Source organism: Malaya genurostris, chromosome 2 (genome assembly GCF_030247185.1).
Source record: "Malaya genurostris strain Urasoe2022 chromosome 2, Malgen_1.1, whole genome shotgun sequence".
Taxonomy (NCBI): Eukaryota; Metazoa; Arthropoda; class Insecta; order Diptera; family Culicidae; genus Malaya; species Malaya genurostris.
In genome coordinates, this window is record NC_080571.1 from 304,716,997 (window position 1) to 304,734,530 (window position 17,534).

The following is a 17,534-nucleotide window of genomic DNA, read 5'->3' on the forward strand; positions in this document are numbered from 1 at the left end:
GACGCGAAGGTTTACAGAAGCTATGTTTGAGCATATTGTTTGCACTCCAAGACCAAATTTGATTACATTAAAAAATACTACAAACATTGTACATCATAAATTATGCATTTGAGCCCAGTTTCAGAAAGATCAATTTGTTTCTTTATGAGTTAACACTGTGTATATATCCTAGGCACACTAAAAGCAAGGTTCTTTAAAGTAATATTCATCGGAACTAAAAGCTATAAGTCTAGTTTTCTTATAGGAATCTTCAAAATGAGAGCCATTCATCCAATACTAACCCCATGAAGCATAGTCATCAGCTGGCGCACATATTCATGAACTTTTGAACGAACGAAGCAGCTCTCCTTGCTTTGGTTGCGTTGTGAATTACCTAATAGGAAGGAAAGGATAAAGGAACATGGAAAGGAATTGTGAGTGGGTGAGGTGGAAAAAAGCACAAAACAAATCGTTCTATTACCTCGAAGAGATGTTGAACGATCTACAGTTGCTAAAAAAGCACATTTAACAAAACCTTCAACCCCACACGGAAAGACCGAAATCAGCATTTTGGCAAAAAAATTAGTTGATTTTCTGATTTTAGTTAGTTATTTTTTGAGACAACTAAAAAACCTTACTTTTCTAATTTAGATTTTTTAATTCTCATTCCCCTAATAACAATAAAATATTTGTTGAAATGGCTATTTTTTAGTTGAATTCGCCAATTAAACGTGCTGTCATTTCTTAGCTAAGGCACACTTCATTTCCCTTCAACTAATTTTTAGTTGAATTAGAGAAATAAAACATTGTTTTCAACCAACATAAATGGTTGAATTGGCTTCTGCAATTTGCAGCTATATGGCGCACTGTCACCGAAAAAACGTTAACACCATAATGACTACTAGCCACCAGATGGCACACTACTACCGGTTGCCTTTTCTATATTGGGAGGTATAAATACGATGTTGTACTGGAGAAAAAGACATAAGCGAAACATAAACGTCTTTTTGAAAATTTTTCTTCTAAATCGCTGTTTTCTTCATTTGACTTCGCGAAATCGACTCTCTCACTGAAAACTTTGAGCACTCGGAAAACAAAAACCGAATACAAGTAGTACACCGGACGGCGTAGCACGGAAGGTTAGAAGATACAAAAAACATCATTTGACATATACAAATAGAGTGCAACATTCGAAACTCACTTCACTGTTCCGCGTAAAAACATTGTTACGCACAAACGCATCAAATGCACACAATTCGTTATAAATACACTTTCCACTAAGAGTTTACGGCATTTTTACATACAGGTTTAGAAATTTAAATATGGATATATCGTAACACATGCGAAAAACATCAAAACAATTTGCAAGTTGTTTCAACAAGAGTATCCTTTTTAACTTTTTAATTAATTGTTTTGCTTTGACACTTCTCATGAGTTTTTGGCTAATAATCTTGTTAATAAAACCAATTTGATTTTTGTTTTGTTTGTGCTGTCCTTCAGCAATGATGGTGACAGATAGATAGAGTCACATTTTCTGATTTCAATAACAAAATTAGTTGTCAATGAGAATTTCGTGTTGGATTGAAATATTACTGGTTTGTACCCAGGATATTCGCCAACTAAACGCATTCTCTAAAAATAAGAGTTTTTTTTTCAACAAAGTAAATTCTCAATTTTAACTAATTTCATAGCTATTATGGAAATTTTGTTGTTAAAATCAACTAATTCAAAAACAGTAATACGAATTAGGCGCAGAGCTAATTTCGGTCGTTCCGTGCAAGAAAAACTTAGGGAACTTGCATCGATTCTTCATAAATTCGTTTATTGAGAAAGGTTTCATAACACTACTAGGTGAATTAAGGCAATATATTTGCTCCCCAAGTGCACATTCTATATCCGCAATATCGAATTGAAGATTTTCAGCACAATTGATTTCACTCTTCCGGCATTTGTTCTATATGTTCAGCTCACTGTAATCTCCTGTGTACCATCATCCTTTCGATGTCTGCATGTTTAGAAACTTGGTACAACTCTTAATTCATGCATCTGTGAATTTCTGCATTCCCCATTTTACCACCGAGTATTGATCATCGGATCGTTAGCTTGAACACGAAGGAGCTTCGTTTTTGCCGATTCTAAACCTTGACTACTTGGAGCAAACAACAAGAAACGACTACTCCCTACTACAAGTGGCGTAACTTCTGTTTAATAACTGCACTTGTGAAATAGTCCCAAAATGGTAACGCCTACATCGGGTCTGAAGGAGCCCTTGGAAGCAACAAGACTTTTCCAGTGTCGACACCTCGATGGCACTCTCCTTAGGAGTCACCAGGACCTTACCAGCAGTGGTCAATGCAATTCCCGACAGATCAGCTCCGACAGGTCTAGAGGCTCCTATTACTCAAACGGATGCCGAACTGGTACAAGGATCGATGAATGTGGATCTTTGAATGCGTCAAAGGAATGCGAATGCATTAAGATATTCCTTGGGAATATGTGGAAATGTGGTCTTCTCGGATTCACAAACAGTAATCACTGCTTTGGAGGCGGGAAGATCCATATTCTCCTTGCCCAGGCGAGTCAAACAGTGACAGCAATGTCCCAGTCTGTTGGATCCCTGAGAATGGCGGGATCCCGGGTAACAAAAGAGATAATATGCTTGCGGCAAAGGGTAGTAGCGGTCCTAGTAGAGCAACTGCTTCCCCCCCGGTGAACGACAATAATAGGCAGGGAAAATTAAACGATATATTTTAATAATAATTTCATAATTGTGAAGACAGAGAGAAATGCGCTTTGTCAAATATTTTTTTCTTAAAAGACTAAGTTTATAACTTAAAGTTGAATAACAGAAAACAAACCACGGATTTTTATTACAATTTTTCTCAGTATCTGCCCTCAATCGATAATAACAATTTGAACTTAACGTTCACGATGATAGACTGGAACTTCTAGTAACTCTTACTGGCAACGTCATAATCGACAACCTGATTCAATTTGTTCAATCTTGCATAGTACAGCACCTTCTGTTTGTCCACATAATCGCTTAACTCGAATATCACTCCCCGTCCAATGGCAGGACCAGCAGGCATCACTCGATGAATTCCTTTCCCCAGATCCTGAAGCTCCGGACAAACTGCCAAAGCTGATCGAACAAAATCTGTCAGCTGTTCGATACCGCTAACTTGAGCAGGAGCTTGCTTCAGCAATAGTTTGTTGGTACTTTTTCTAGCAGTGCAAGCGTCTTTCATTTGGTTGATAATCCCATTAAGAGTTTGCACCTCCTGCTGAAGATCCGGAGATGTTTGAGTAGTTTTTTTGGCCGCTCCTTTCGAAGATCGGCACAGATTCGATTCTGGATCTAGATCACATTCGAAACGAGTTTCCTCAGATGAAGACATGTCATTTTTGTGGGCTTTTTCTATTTCTTCGAACTCGAAATGATCTTCTGTTGTTACTTCAATTCTCGGAAGGTGAGTAGACGCTTCAGTTGTTGAGGTTGGATAGGGTACGCCCGAAGGGTTACCGAAACTAGGTCGATGAAAAGGTTTCTCTGAATGCTTGATACGAACATCGATGTCCGGGGTTTCGACAGCTCCTTCGCAATTGCATCTATTGATGATGGAATCTAGAAGCAAGTATTTTAAATCAGCAAAACTCGTGAAATGCAGTAAAAAATTTTCACTTACCGGTTACCCACAGCTTATGAATTTGATGACGAATAACGTTCGATTCGTTGCCTAACAGAACGTAATAGCTTAGTAAATCTCCTTTCTTGATTATAACGTCCTCATCTTCAATGATGAACTTTTTGTACGTCACATCAGTTGTATTGTGGCAAACATCACACCGGGTTCCATTTTCTCTGGGATCTTGGTTGACGTACAATTCGATTCCAAAAAATGTTTCGCTTGGTCCCATTTGAATTCTCGACACCTCCAATCCCTTTGGCTCGCGGATCTCGAAGTTCAGATTGCGGGGCCAATTATGCCCACCATGGTGCCTGTGATGATGGTCATGCGACGGCCATCCATGATGATGCCTTTGATAATATCCGTCCGGTTGGTGGAGGTGATGATGATGATGATGATGTTGATGATGAGGAGAATGATCATGCTGATGATCGTGATGGTGATGGTGTTGGCAGGTCACCAAATTAATGGTAGCAACACTCACCAATATTACAAACAAACTAGATTTCATCCTGAACAACACACAACTGATCACTGTCGAATCCAATCGATGAATAACTGCGCCACGCTCTGGCACGCTATATATTTGCAGTTGATTATTGAATAACACACATTATCAATGTTTTTCGGTATTCCCATTTGATGGTGCACTCAAAAAAAGACACCATCGAATGATCTACACACATTATATTGACAAAACATAAGCGAATTACATGAGAATAAAATAGTCAAATTAAAGTTTCAGTTCTTCATCGACCGTCCTAAACACGTATACGACTTCGCATAGTTTAAAATCAAATAGTTTGTTTATTTTCAAATTTTGGTATGTATTTTAAAAGTAACAAAAAAATAAATCAATTTGATTTATTTTCTTTTCAGTGCACTGCAATCAGCAAACGAAGTTTTGCTGAGATCTGATCAAAAGCATCTGCGAACATGCCAAGTAGGGTTGGTTGATCGCCTAATGCAATCTGCCTGAGGAATGTTTGATTCCGGTATTATGAGTTTACATTTTCGAATGAATGCTCTACCCATTACGCACAAACACTCTAAGGAATTCCCCTATTATCATTTCTTCAATTTCATTGTCATCTCACTGGTGTGACTCATCACGTTACTCCCTTCACTTGGAAGTCTTTGGTGTTTTTTCAGTAAACGTTCAGGCGGTCTGATTAAATCGTTTCGACTAACATCGGATTCTAGCACTCTAGTAGTAGTCTCACAGTTACATTTCTTAATCATTGAGCCTATGTTAAAGCAAAAAATTATTTGTTGTTTCTCAAACGGACTGAAATCACTTACTTGTCACAATCACCTTTTTAATGGACTGTCGGGAATATTTGGAACTGTTGCCAATCAACACAACATAGTTAAGTTGGTCCCCCTGTTTGATCACGACGTTTTCGTCCTCGATGACAAACTTTCCATAGTTCACAGTAGTAGTATTGTGACACACGTCACACTGACTCCCACTGACTCGCGGATCTTTATTGATGTACAATTCCACTCCGAAGAATGTTGTATTTTGACTTTTCCGAATCATCGATAACTTCAACCCTTTCGGCTCGTAAACTTCAATATGTAGCGTTGGTAGAAAAGATCGCCAGTGATGCTTGTCGAGAGGTCTTTGATAACCATGAGGATGCCAGCCTTTATGGAAGACTCCTTTGTGTCTCCAGTTTATTCGATAACTAGCGATCGATCTAGGCAAGATAATTATCCCAAGAAGGGTGATCAGCAAAAACTTCATTTTCAACGGCGATGAATAAAACGAAAACTGTGAAACAATTATACCCGCTGCAATCCTTAATCAACTCCACATGCGCCATGGTGAATTGTTCTTTTTATACAACACGCAGTCCGTTATCAAATGGATGATCCATAAATAACGTTCCATGTACAAATATGAAATGGATCCATAACAGCGATGTGATCTTTATGGAGGTTGTTTATGTCTTCAACAAGCCAACTCATAACCAACCTTTACAAGATCTAGCTTGCTAAATCAGAATATGTTCAGTATAGAATTGACATGCGAGAAAAATGCAATCAAAATCTCAGTTATGTGAATAATTCTGAATTGCCATGCAATATGTGTGTTTATGTGTCTTACGGAAGCACTCTCTCATTGAAGTAGGACAACAACGTTGCAGTTCATGACTGCAAAGTAAACAACAAAAACACAGAAGGTAGCAAACATGGCTTTTACACTCATCGGAATATCACTATTTAGGATCAGATTTGTATTTGTATCGACTAAGAGTGCCATGATCGCAACTCTCGCATGTATTTTCTGTTCATCACTTCAGCTTATCGGAGATGGCAGAACCGATTCCTCCAAATTTAGGTCCCATTGAAAAAGACACCCTTTACCGACTACAAGATTCCACCCATAAGAATTCTAATCCTTCAATAAAATCTCGCTACATCCGGTTTCGATCTGCAGAGTTTGGCGCATAAGCGAAAATCAGGGCTATTGATATTTTACTCTAATAGCAGCTGGATCGAGATCCCACGCAAACAACTCATAAGGACATTCTGATTTAATTATTGTTTTAATTTTTTAAATGAGATATCTGTAGTGTATAAAAATTTGCGCTGTCTTCAGTGACAAATAACCCGACAAATACCTTCTGTCTTCTTGAATATTTGTTACGTTACGTTTGTATGTGTCTGTTTAGTTTCACTGTCAATAGTATTTCCTTTCTCAAGATAGTCGATAAATATTACACCACGCACACCCAAAAATACCTTTTCCATAACCTTTCCAGCCGATTGTTGTGCTTTCGGGCGCATTGGGCGAAGTTCTCTAGTTGATGTCCTCTCAGATGGCGATCGTTTTGATTCCGGAGTGAAGTGATGAATACATGTTTCATCCATTGTCACATATCGACGCAAAAATTCCGGTTTGTTACGTTTAAACATAGCCAAACACTGCTCAGAATCTTCAACACGTTCTCGGTTTTTGTCAACAGTGAGCGAACGCGGCAAACACTTTGAGCAGAACTTTCTCAAAGCCAAATGCTCATGCAATATATAGCCAACACGTGCTTTTGATATCTTTACGATGTCAGCTAACTCTGTCCCTACGATCACGTTTGAAGTCAACAAATCAACGTTTTATTGTTGTTTCTGATGAAGCGGAGTCTCCATAACACTTTTTTCAAGTCATTGCTTTGCTTGAACAGTATTTTTCCCATCAAGAAGCAGTGTAAAATTAAAACACGAAATTGTTTTAGGAGGAGTTGAGATTTTGGTTCAATATTTGTAAGCAACGTTTTCGTTTTACTCTTGTAATCTCTTCTGGGAAACAAATAACATTGAAAAATACACAGCAGAAAAAATCCTATGTTATAACTTTCAGTTATTCTGAAAATTAGTTTCGAATACATAACTAGTTTGTCTGGGATTTTATTTTGATTTATTATTTTTGGGTGTCATTTTGCAATCCCTCACCAAACATAGGCAATTAAAACCAACATTTAACTGCTTGAACAGTGAGTGAGTGGGTATATACAGTGAAAATGATTTGCTTCTCCCAATCTTTATTTTCTTGGTATGTACATTTCCACTCATTCTGTCAATCACGAAGTGCAACCACGGGCGATCTACTTCAGCTCAGCTCAGCTATAGGATTAGCTATCTTTAAAACTTCCAAATATGACTATTGGCGGCCTGTGTAGATTGTTTTGATATAAAATTAAGATATTTCAAATTTTTGGAGATTGAGCGATTAGTGGAATGAAACTAAACCTTTTGAAAAAAATAAGTTCCCTTTAATTCCACTATGAAAATTCATAGTTAAATTTAAGGGAACTGAATTTTTTCTTTCAAAAATGGTTTAAGATATTCCAGTTTACCGAGCTTTCAATTCAGTATAAAGCATTCCAGTTATTATGAAAGTTCGAACGCAAGTAGCTCTCTAAAATTAGCGCCTCAATAGGCAAATGGCAACTTACTGATGTTTTCAAAACTTGATCTGAACATCTATTATTTTGTAATGCAATATGACACTACTGTATTTTTCGACACATGCATGAAAGAAAAGTTTCGCGCATTCCTGGATCACAGTCTACTACTAATATTTTTATAATAAGTTCAGAACAGTCGATTGTGAAAATATGTTTAATACTATGCTCACAGTACAGAGTTAGAACACGTTATATAAAATTGTTTTTAATATCTTACGAGATAAACAGATTGGAAAAAAACTAACGAATGTAACAGCAAGAAAATTTGCGAAAATGTCACCGAAGAGACGGGGCTCAAACTCGTAAATTTGTCGTAAATATGACTTACTTTACTATGGGGCGCGTTTTCAAAATTTACCCTCTGAGAGAGTGATAAGTTTTTGATCGTGAATATCTCTTGTTGTATCTAACGAATCAACATAATTTTTGCTACATGCCATCGGAAATATGATCACCATTTTATGATGAAATTTTCAGTTGTGTGAGATAATCTCAAATAATTCAAAATCAAACTTTTCTGAATTGTTTGGTATAAACGAGTATCAAAGAGGATAATTCATTAGACGCGTTTGCCATTCTCGTATTTTTAAAGCTCATAGCTCAGTGATCTGTGGAAGGATTTATATAATCTAACTACCAATAGAATTTTCAACTTGAAGGTGTATTGCAACAACAATGACATTTTTCAATAGTAAATTATTGAAAAACCTGTTTGATTTAACCCACCAGCCAATCAGAACGCGTTTTGAGGAAGAGAACAAAATATCTGCTGCTGTACAACAAATCGTTCGAGAAAATGTTCCGAAGGCAGGAATGAATCCCGTTCAGAATCCTGATAGTTTCTTTCAATGAAATGCAAATCCGAAATGAAATAATCGACATTAAAATTCTATATGCTGTATTTTATAGCCGTTAGAACCGCCCATTAGTGAAAAATCTAACATCTCTTAACAAAAATTGGATCAGTTTGGATTCTATCGCCACTGCGAGCAGATGTATTTTGTGTCGTTTGCAAAGCTAATTTCGCTTCCGACAAGAGAGCTTACGTCACAGCTGCTAGTCGTATGCATTGGTGAAAAAACAATGGAAAGGGGACAACGGTGGAGAGCATCACACAAAATCAGCCGTTCTAATGGCTCTAAAATTTTTCTAAAGAACTATTAGGATTTCTTCTTCGCAAATCCAAGGTAAATAGCCTCAGTTTAGTGAAAATCTAGAAGAGTTTGATTAGATTTGTGCACTTTTCGCTGTGTGAAATTCACAGTAATCGAGATCAAGTGAAACCTTCTTTGTTTTTGCGAAAAATTTAAAAAAATGTGCCTGCATAATTTATACAATTGATCATCTAATTGATATTCGGAAGTGTTAAGGAACATGTCAGTTGTTTTCGTATTCACGACATCCAGTTATGTCTCTGACATTACCCACTCGCCTTTTTCCTACTGACAAAGAAATTGCCATAAATATCACCGTAAAACATACTCCGGACCAATGCGTTATAACTTCATTTCAATCGAATGTTATTAGATGAAAATGAAACTGATTGCCGTTGACTGTCAGCACATCCCTTTTCATTCATTTTACTTTTGTTGCCGAAGCTACCAGAATTCATCGTCAATTGAATAACCGTACTTGAAGTTTTGCTTACTCAGTTTGTAGTGTCAAGTAGTCTATCTGTACCATTGTCTTCACTGTGGATAGTGAGCAAGTGCGAATGAATAGGCATAAACATCAACTCGACAAAATAAAAAAAAACTCTCTCCGACCATAACGATAAATAGAGGGTGGTGGTTCTCATTTGAGTTTTCAATTATCACCAGCAAGTTGAAATCGATAATCTCGACTGTTTGAAATGTATTGAGATGTGTTTCGAAATATTGAAAATGAAAACTGAAATAGGGAAAAATTTATTTATGTTTATTTTGATATTTCAGTTATCATGACGTTACCTTTCATCCAATATCCTGAACCAATTCGAATGTTTCATTCAATTGTGAGATATTTTGTTACTTCAAGAGATAAACTGTCGGTGGTTCAACCTAGCTTCGGTAGAAAGACACACGAATGAAGGACGGTGTGTTAGAATGTGAAGTTTACTGCTGTAGAGTGCTCGCCAGTGTTTGTACACATTCGATTTCAATTAAATTGAATGAAGTTTTACAGCACTGCTCCGGCCAGTAAAGCCGGGAAAGTATTTTCTTTTTTTCCTGGAGAACATACGGGTACACTTGAGAGTTTTATCTAGGCGGTCCTATTTAATTTCCTTAGTTTTAGGGTCTTAGGGCTACTTCGCATTGTTCCATTCCGGACAATAAAAGGTTGCTCTTTAACTAAGGTTAAGGTAATTGTAAGGTGATACTTTTAAAAGACCAGTCAGCTTCAATGAATTCTTCAACATTTATCGTCGGAAAAAGACGAAAAAGATAACAAATATTATAGAGCAAAGAGAGACTGAGACGGTTGCTACATTCCACTATGGGGGCGTTCATAAGGAAATCGATCTAACTTCTTTAAATCAGGCGAATATGGTTGATGCGGTCAGGCCCGTACCCAGGATTTCGTTTCGAGAGGGGCCCAAAAATGTTACTGCAGATTGCTGATGTACCTAATTCTCGGTGTGCGGTGTTTTTAACAGGCACTTTAAACTTTTCCACAGGAACTTTTATTGTATTACATTTCTTTACGCTTACTGTCTTTTTATTTCTGTAACACATGTTTGAGACCTTCTGAATAATTATATATCTGTTTTTAATTTCGGGAGGAGCCAGGGCCACTCCGGCCCTCCCTCTGGGTACGTGACTGCATGCGATAGCAAGTCGAATTGCATTTCATTGAATTCAGCCGTCGTAACGATCGACTTGTGACATGATGCATTTTTTTTGTTTCGATTATAGAGGTTTTAACCTTAAGGTCATTCGCCTCTTCGGGCCAGAAAAACTTTATGACCCTATGTGCGGGGTTGGGAATCGAACCCAGGCGGGCTGCGTGAAAGGCATCGACTTACCCATCACACTATACCCGTCGCCGCACATGATGCATTATCCTGATGGAAAAGCCTTTTTTTCTTTTTCATTCCGGGTCGTTTTATCTTAATTGCGACTTTTAATCGATTCAATAATTCTGTTAAATATTCACTATTACCTATTTTACTCTCAATGCATCAATAGCATCCCAAAATGCAGAGGCCATCGAATTGACTTAGGCGTATAATGATGAATCCATGTTTCGTCCTTTGTAACGCACAAATTCCGATTTTTACGTTTAATCATGACCAAACACTCTTATGAATCAGTGTTAAGGCGGTTTCCGGAACAACAGCCTCATTCGGACGACCTGATGCACACGGAAAGACCGAAATCCGAAATTTTGCGAAAAAATTAGTTGTTTTTCTGATTTTAGTTCGTTATTTTACAAGAAATACAAGAAATACACCGGACGGCGTAGCCCGGAAGGTTGGAAGATACAAAAAACATCATTTGATGTATACAATTAGAGTGCAACATTCGCAACTCACTTCACTGTTCCGCGTAAAAATATTATTATGCACAATCGCTTCAAATGTGCACATATTCTGATTAAATACACTTTCCACTAAGAGTTTACGACATTCCTACATATCGGTTTAGAAATTTATATATACATTAAAACAATTTGCAAGCAGTTTTAACAAGACTGTCCTTTTTAGCTTTTTAATGTATTGTTTTGCTTTGACATTTTGTTTGCATGACATGACATTTTTGCATGAGTTTTTGGCTAATAAACTTGTTAATAAAATCAATTTCATTTTTGTTTTTTTTGTGCTGTCCTTTAGTAATGATGGTGATAGATAAATAGAAACAAATTTTCTGATTTTAATAACAAAACTAGTTGTCAATGAGAATTTCGTGTTGGATTGAAATATTGCTGGTTTGTGTCCAGGATATTCGCCAACTAAACACATTCTCTAAAAATAAGAGTTTTTTCAGCAATGTGAATTCTCAATTTTAACTAATTTAATAGTTATTTTCGAAATATTGTTGTTAAAATCAACTAACTCAAAAACAGTAATACGAGTTAGGCACAGAGCTAATTTCGGTCGTTCCGCCAGTTTTTGGCTTGCCATTTTTTTGGCTTGCACAGTATCAAGTTGCTATTCTTTTGAAGGATTAGGTTCGATTTTAACATTTATCGAACCAGTTTCTACGAATAATAATGAAAACACTTTAAACCGACCTTTTGAGATGCTCTTGCTAAAGTAAAAGCATAGTCTATACAAATTTTCTAATGTCTATTTCTGTAAATCTGGATATATTCTTGTGAATGAAAATTTAATAACAGTGAATCAGATTTATTTACAAAAAACGTGTTCAATGACAATATAAAATGTTGCTGCTGTTTCGGCGAACCATATTAAACTCGTTAAAATAAGTACAATTTCAAATTCACTCACTTTAAAGTTTAAAATTTGAGAACGAGTAAATAATTTTTAAAAAAAAGTATAAAATCTCCCAATAGCTTGAATATTGAATATTCGAAATAGTGGATTCTGTTCTAGGATCTCAGTTTTTATTTATTAGCAACATCAAAGCGAGGGCACAAGAGAATGGAAATAGCTTTTATTTATTTATTTGCATAACTTGGGTAGGTAACGTAATTAACATTTTGGTCACGACACTGTAGTAGATACGGAAACTATATCACCGAGACTAACTGGTAGCACATTCTGGAAACAAAAACAAAAATACTGCACTTTCCATCAGCATTCTGTTTGTTAAGCTTGTATGCTTGTGTGTGTGCGGCAGAAAGAACTCGGTTAAAAACTCATTTAAAATTCCATCAACTAAATTTGACTACGAAAGCTAACAAGCTGAACCAATGGTCTGGCGGGAAGGGGTTCCAAAGATCAACACGTCAACCGTCACCAGGATTTGTCAGGTTATAGCTCTGGGAGAAATTTCCGATGTCAAGAAAGCGGTGACATGGTGTCGAGTATGACATGGAACGTTCGTAAGAAGAAATCCGTCCAACGAGCAAACATTGTTCGCTTTCCAAAATCAGTGAAGTAGATACAATTTGTGTATACAAAATGCATAAATGATGAACTCTCTTTGTTTCCAGCCTTGCCAGCATCCGCTGTGACGACCTTGAGCCCAGGTGTTGCCACTTCGTCATATCATGCTGAGCTCTAAGGATGAAGGAAACCGCTAGAGGTGTTCGAAAGGTGTGGAATTTCGTTTCCCATTCCGACTTTCTTAGTAAACATATAATATCTATCTGAGGAAACCAGTGTATTGGTTAGCTCAATAAAAGAATAGAAACTATTAAAAAAATTGATTGTTTCTTGGACCAAAACCAAACTAAAAGTTTGTTTAACAATAAAACTTAACTTATCGATAATTGTTCACTACTTTCACGCTGTACAGAACTTCTCATATCAAAAGTAATACAAGCTTTATACGATTCATAATGTGCAATGCTTTTATTTATATCGAAAAATTAGTGTACATCCCAAATCTAGATCCAAAAAGAGTAACGCAGAAGACAAACGAACGAAATGAGCTGCGGCAAAATCAAGTCACGTAGTATTAAAAAAGAGTTTACACCTATTTTAAATTTTATCATGGAAATTTAAATATACCTTGCCATACACAAACACACACCAGAAATAAACTTATTCCGATGTTTGCTCGTTTAAAATTCACAAACCGGCTGGAAGACTTTTTTTTTTTTTTTTCAAATAAAATTTTTATTAGGCTCATTTGCTTTAGCTTAACGTGGCCGATTGTCTTGTTGTTAGGGAGAGAGAAAGGGATGCCGTATTACGGGGCGGCATACTCCCCAGTTAGTAAGGGGACATAGGGAGGGTGGGACCTACACAGTATTGAATTGAAATTTGAATACATCATTGGTTTGTGGCATACATCTTTTAGACACATTTTGCGTTCGATGAATCTTCATGTTTTTCAGCTTGTAGCAATGAAGAGATTATTCTGGATTGGGATGCTTCGTTGGTGTGTTCTGACGTTGATGTGACGTTTTTGGGTAGCTTCCAGCAACTCAGTCAGTTCAAGGCAGGTGCATGCTCCGAAGCATCGTTTACACAGGCCATACTTCCAGCAACGTAAAGAAGAGTGCGGTAGAGCTGTAGACGAGAAAGAGATAGGGAGAGCACTAAATTTGAGCATTGATAGTTTTCAAGAAGTTATAGATGAGAGTCATATAAGGAAGATTTCGAGTTGCCAAGACGTCGCGGACTGGTACGAAGGGTGGTATACCTCGGGCCCGAAGGGAACCTATGAGTTGGGACCTGGCATCACAATACTCGACACATGTCCAAACAACATGTTCGATGTCATGATAACCCTCACCGCAAACGCAGACACCACTCTCAGCGAGCCCCACACGACGGAGATGCGCGCTGAACATATAATGATTAGACATGAGCCTTGACATTACACGAATAAAGTCTCGGCTCACGTCTAACCCCCGGAACCAAGCTTTCGTCGATACCTGTGGGACTATTGAGTGTAACCATCGTCCCAGAGTTCCACTATTCCATGTATTCTGCCAGCTGGCTAGAGTTTTCTGACGACAGCAACTGAAAAATTCATTGAAGCAGATTGGTCTTTCATAGATATCACCTTCTAGTGCGCCCACCTTGGCTAACGAGTCCGCCCTCTCATTGCCCCGTATGGAACAATGTGAGGGGACCCAAACCAAGGTAATCTGGTATGATTTTGCAGATAAAGCACTCAATTGTTCCCGTATTTTCCCCAGGAAATACGGTGAGTGCTTTCCAGGCTTCACTGAACGGAGAGCCTCAATGGAACTGAGACTGTCCGATACAATGAAGTAGTGATCTGTGGGCAGAGTGTCAATGATCTCAAGGGTATACTGAATTGCAGCTAGTTCTGCGACGTAAACTGAAGCTGGATCACTGAGTTTATAGGAAGCGGTGAAATTTACATTGAATATACCGAAGCCAGTGGACCCGTCTAGATATGATCCGTCAGTGTAAAACATTTTATTACAGTCGACTTCTTTAAATTTATTATTAAAAATTTTTGGGATCTCTTGAGGGCGTACAGGATCCGGGATTCCACGAATTTCCTCTTTCATGGATGTGTCGAAAAACACAGTAGAATTAGAAGTATCCACAAAATGAACACGATTGGGAACAAACGAAGAAGGATTTATATTCTGAGCCATGTAGTCAAAATACAAGGACATAAAACGGGTTTGTGAATTAAGCTCGACGAGCTTTTCAAAGTTTTCTATCACCATCGGATTCAAAATGTCGCATCGGATTAGCAGTCGATATGAGAGATCCCAGAACCTGTTTTTCAACGGTAAGACGCCCGCCAGCACTTCAAGACTCATCGTATGGGTTGATTGCATGCAACCCAAGGCAATACGTAAACAACGATACTGAATTCTTTCCAGTTTAATGAAATGAATATTCGTAGCGGAGCGGAAACAGAAACATCCATATTCCATTACTGACAATATCGTCGTTTTGTACAACCTGATCAGGTCTCCTGGGTGAGAGCCCCACCAAGTTCCGGTTATTGTACGAAGGAAATTGATTCTCTGTAGGCATTTTCGTTTCAAATACCTAATGTGACATCCCCAGGTACCTTTGGAATCGAACCAGACCCCGAGATATTTAAATGTGAAAACCTGAGCTATGGTTTCACCCCCTAGTTGAAGCTGTAATTGCGCAGGTTCTCGCTTCCTTGAAAATACAACCAGCTCAGTTTTCTCCGTAGAGAACTCGATACCCATTTGAAAAGCCCATGTCGACAAGTTGTCGAGGGTATCTTGCAATGGTCCTTGGAGATCGGCAGCTTTGGGTCCTATAATAGACACAACACTGTCGTCGGCAAGTTGTCTTAGCGTGCAAGATGTGTTGATACATTCATCAATGTTATTTACGTAAAAGTTGTATAAAAGGGGGCTTAAGCATGAGCCCTGAGGAAGACCCATGTAACTGAATCGCTTTGTCGTCAAATCATCATGCTCAAAATGCATGTGTTTCTCGGACAATAGATTATATAAAAAGTTGTTCAAAACTGGTGAAAGACCATGCTGATGCAACTTCTCAGATAGAACGTTAATGGAAACTGAATCGAATGCCCCCTTGATGTCGAGGAAAACTGATGCCATTTGTTCTTTACGAGCAAATGCCATTTGAATTTCTGTTGAGAGCAACGCTAGACAATCGTTCGTTCCTTTGCCCCTGCGGAACCCAAATTGTGTACCTGAAAGCAATCCATTTGTTTCGACCCAATTGTCTAGACGGAAGAGAATCATTTTCTCCAACAATTTCCGGATACAGGAAAGCATAGCAATCGGCCGATACGAATTGTGATCGGAGGCTGGTTTTCCAGGTTTTTGAATAGTAATAACTCTCACTTCTCTCCATTCGTGTGGGACAATATTACCCTCGAGGAACTTGTTGAATAAATTCAGCAAGCGCCTTTTGGCAGAGTCGGGCAGATTTTTCAACAAGTTGAATTTAATTCTGTCTAACCCCGGGGCTCTATTGTTACACGACAAGAGCGCAAGTGAGAACTCTACCATCGAAAACGGTGTTTCGTTTGTATTCAATGTCGCGACGCGGGATATCTTCTGTTCCGGAACAGAATCAGGACATACTTTCTTAGCGAAATCAAATATCCAGCGGTTAGAATATTCCTCGCTTTCGTTCGCGTGATTTCGATTGCGCATGCGACGGGCCGTATTCCAAAGAGTGCTCATTGCTGTTTCTCTCGTTAATCCGTCAACAAACCTTCGCCAGTAACCGCGTTTCTTAGCTTTAATCAGACTTTTCATTTGAAATTCTAACGCCGCGTATTTCCGATAATTATCTGGAGTTCCGTTCCTTCTAAACGAGATGAAGGCTGAAGCTTTTTTCGTTTTCAGCTCTGAGCACTCTTTGTCCCACCATGGGTTGGGAGAACGCATACTAGTTTGCGCGCTAGGTACTCGTTTCGTCTGAGCTTGAATTGCGGTGTCAAGAATCAAGCCAGCCAAAAATGTATACTCTTCCTCCGGAGGAAGCTCCTGTGATGTTTCTAGTTTCTCAGACATCGAGCTCGCGTAACGTTTCCAATCAATGTTTCGTGTGAAATCGTACGAAACATTGATTGTTTCCGATGGTCTTCCACGGTTGGTGATAGAAACTATGATCGGCAAGTGATCGCTACCGTGAGGATCACAGATTACCTTCCACTTGCAATCTAACTGTAGCGAAGTCGAGCAAAGGGATAAATCCAGCGCACTTGGTTGTGCTGGCGGTCTAGGGTTCCGTGTCATTTCTCCCGTGTTTAGAATTGTCAAATTGAAGTTGTCACACAGATCTTGGATTAACGAAGAACGATTATCATCATATAAGCAGCCCCATCCTGTACCATGCGAGTTAAAGTCCCCTAAAACCAGCCGCGGTGAAGGAAGAAGTTCTATGATGTCTGCAAGCCGACGATGCCCTATCGAGACTCTGGGAGGAATGTAGATAGAAGCTATACATAGATCTTTGCCTTTAATATTAATTTGGCAAGCAACAACTTCAATTCCCGGTGTCGAGGGGAGGTTAATACGATAAAATGAATAGCACTTTTTAATCCCTAAAAGTACCCCTCCATAAGAGTCTTCTCGGTCCAGGCGGATTATGTTAAAATTATGGAAGTCGAGGTTGATGTTAGAAGTAAGCCAAGTTTCACTCAAGGAGAATACATCGCAATTATGAGTATGTATTAAGTGTTTGAAAGAATCAAGTTTTGGGATGATACTTCTGCAATTCCACTGAAGCACAATGATCATATCTTCGATTCTCAGTGGTAAATTATCCATCAAAAGATACGATCGCTGCAAGGAGGGGCCATTGTTCAGTCAACTGTTTTAAAAATGTCCTTAC

The 17,534-nt window shown here is 38.3% G+C and overlaps 1 protein-coding gene across 1 annotated transcript; it reads right to left on the reverse strand.

Moving 5' to 3' along the window:
- Positions 1-2,711: 2,711 nt before the first annotated feature.
- On the reverse strand, positions 2,712-13,678 carry LOC131430900 (uncharacterized). Its single transcript, XM_058596162.1, has 3 exons — positions 4,971-13,678; positions 3,666-4,915; positions 2,712-3,604 (listed from the first exon to the last, which is right to left on the reverse strand). Exons 2-3 carry the CDS (start codon positions 4,177-4,179, stop codon positions 2,928-2,930), a joined length of 1,191 nt encoding a protein of 396 aa, XP_058452145.1. The 5' UTR covers positions 4,180-4,915; positions 4,971-13,678; the 3' UTR covers positions 2,712-2,927.
- Between the last annotated feature and the right edge of the window lie 3,856 nt (positions 13,679-17,534).

What these genes read in the sequence shown, in the direction of transcription:
- LOC131430900 (XM_058596162.1), bottom strand. Translation starts at nt 4,179, where the DNA reads ATGAAATCTAGTTTGTTTGTAATATTGGTGAGTGTTGCTACCATTAAT. An exon ending in TCATAAGCTGTGGGTAACCG is followed by an intron (nt 3,605 to 3,665) that starts GTAAGTGAAAAT and finishes ACTTGCTTCTAG; the next exon opens with ATTCCATCATCAATAGATGC.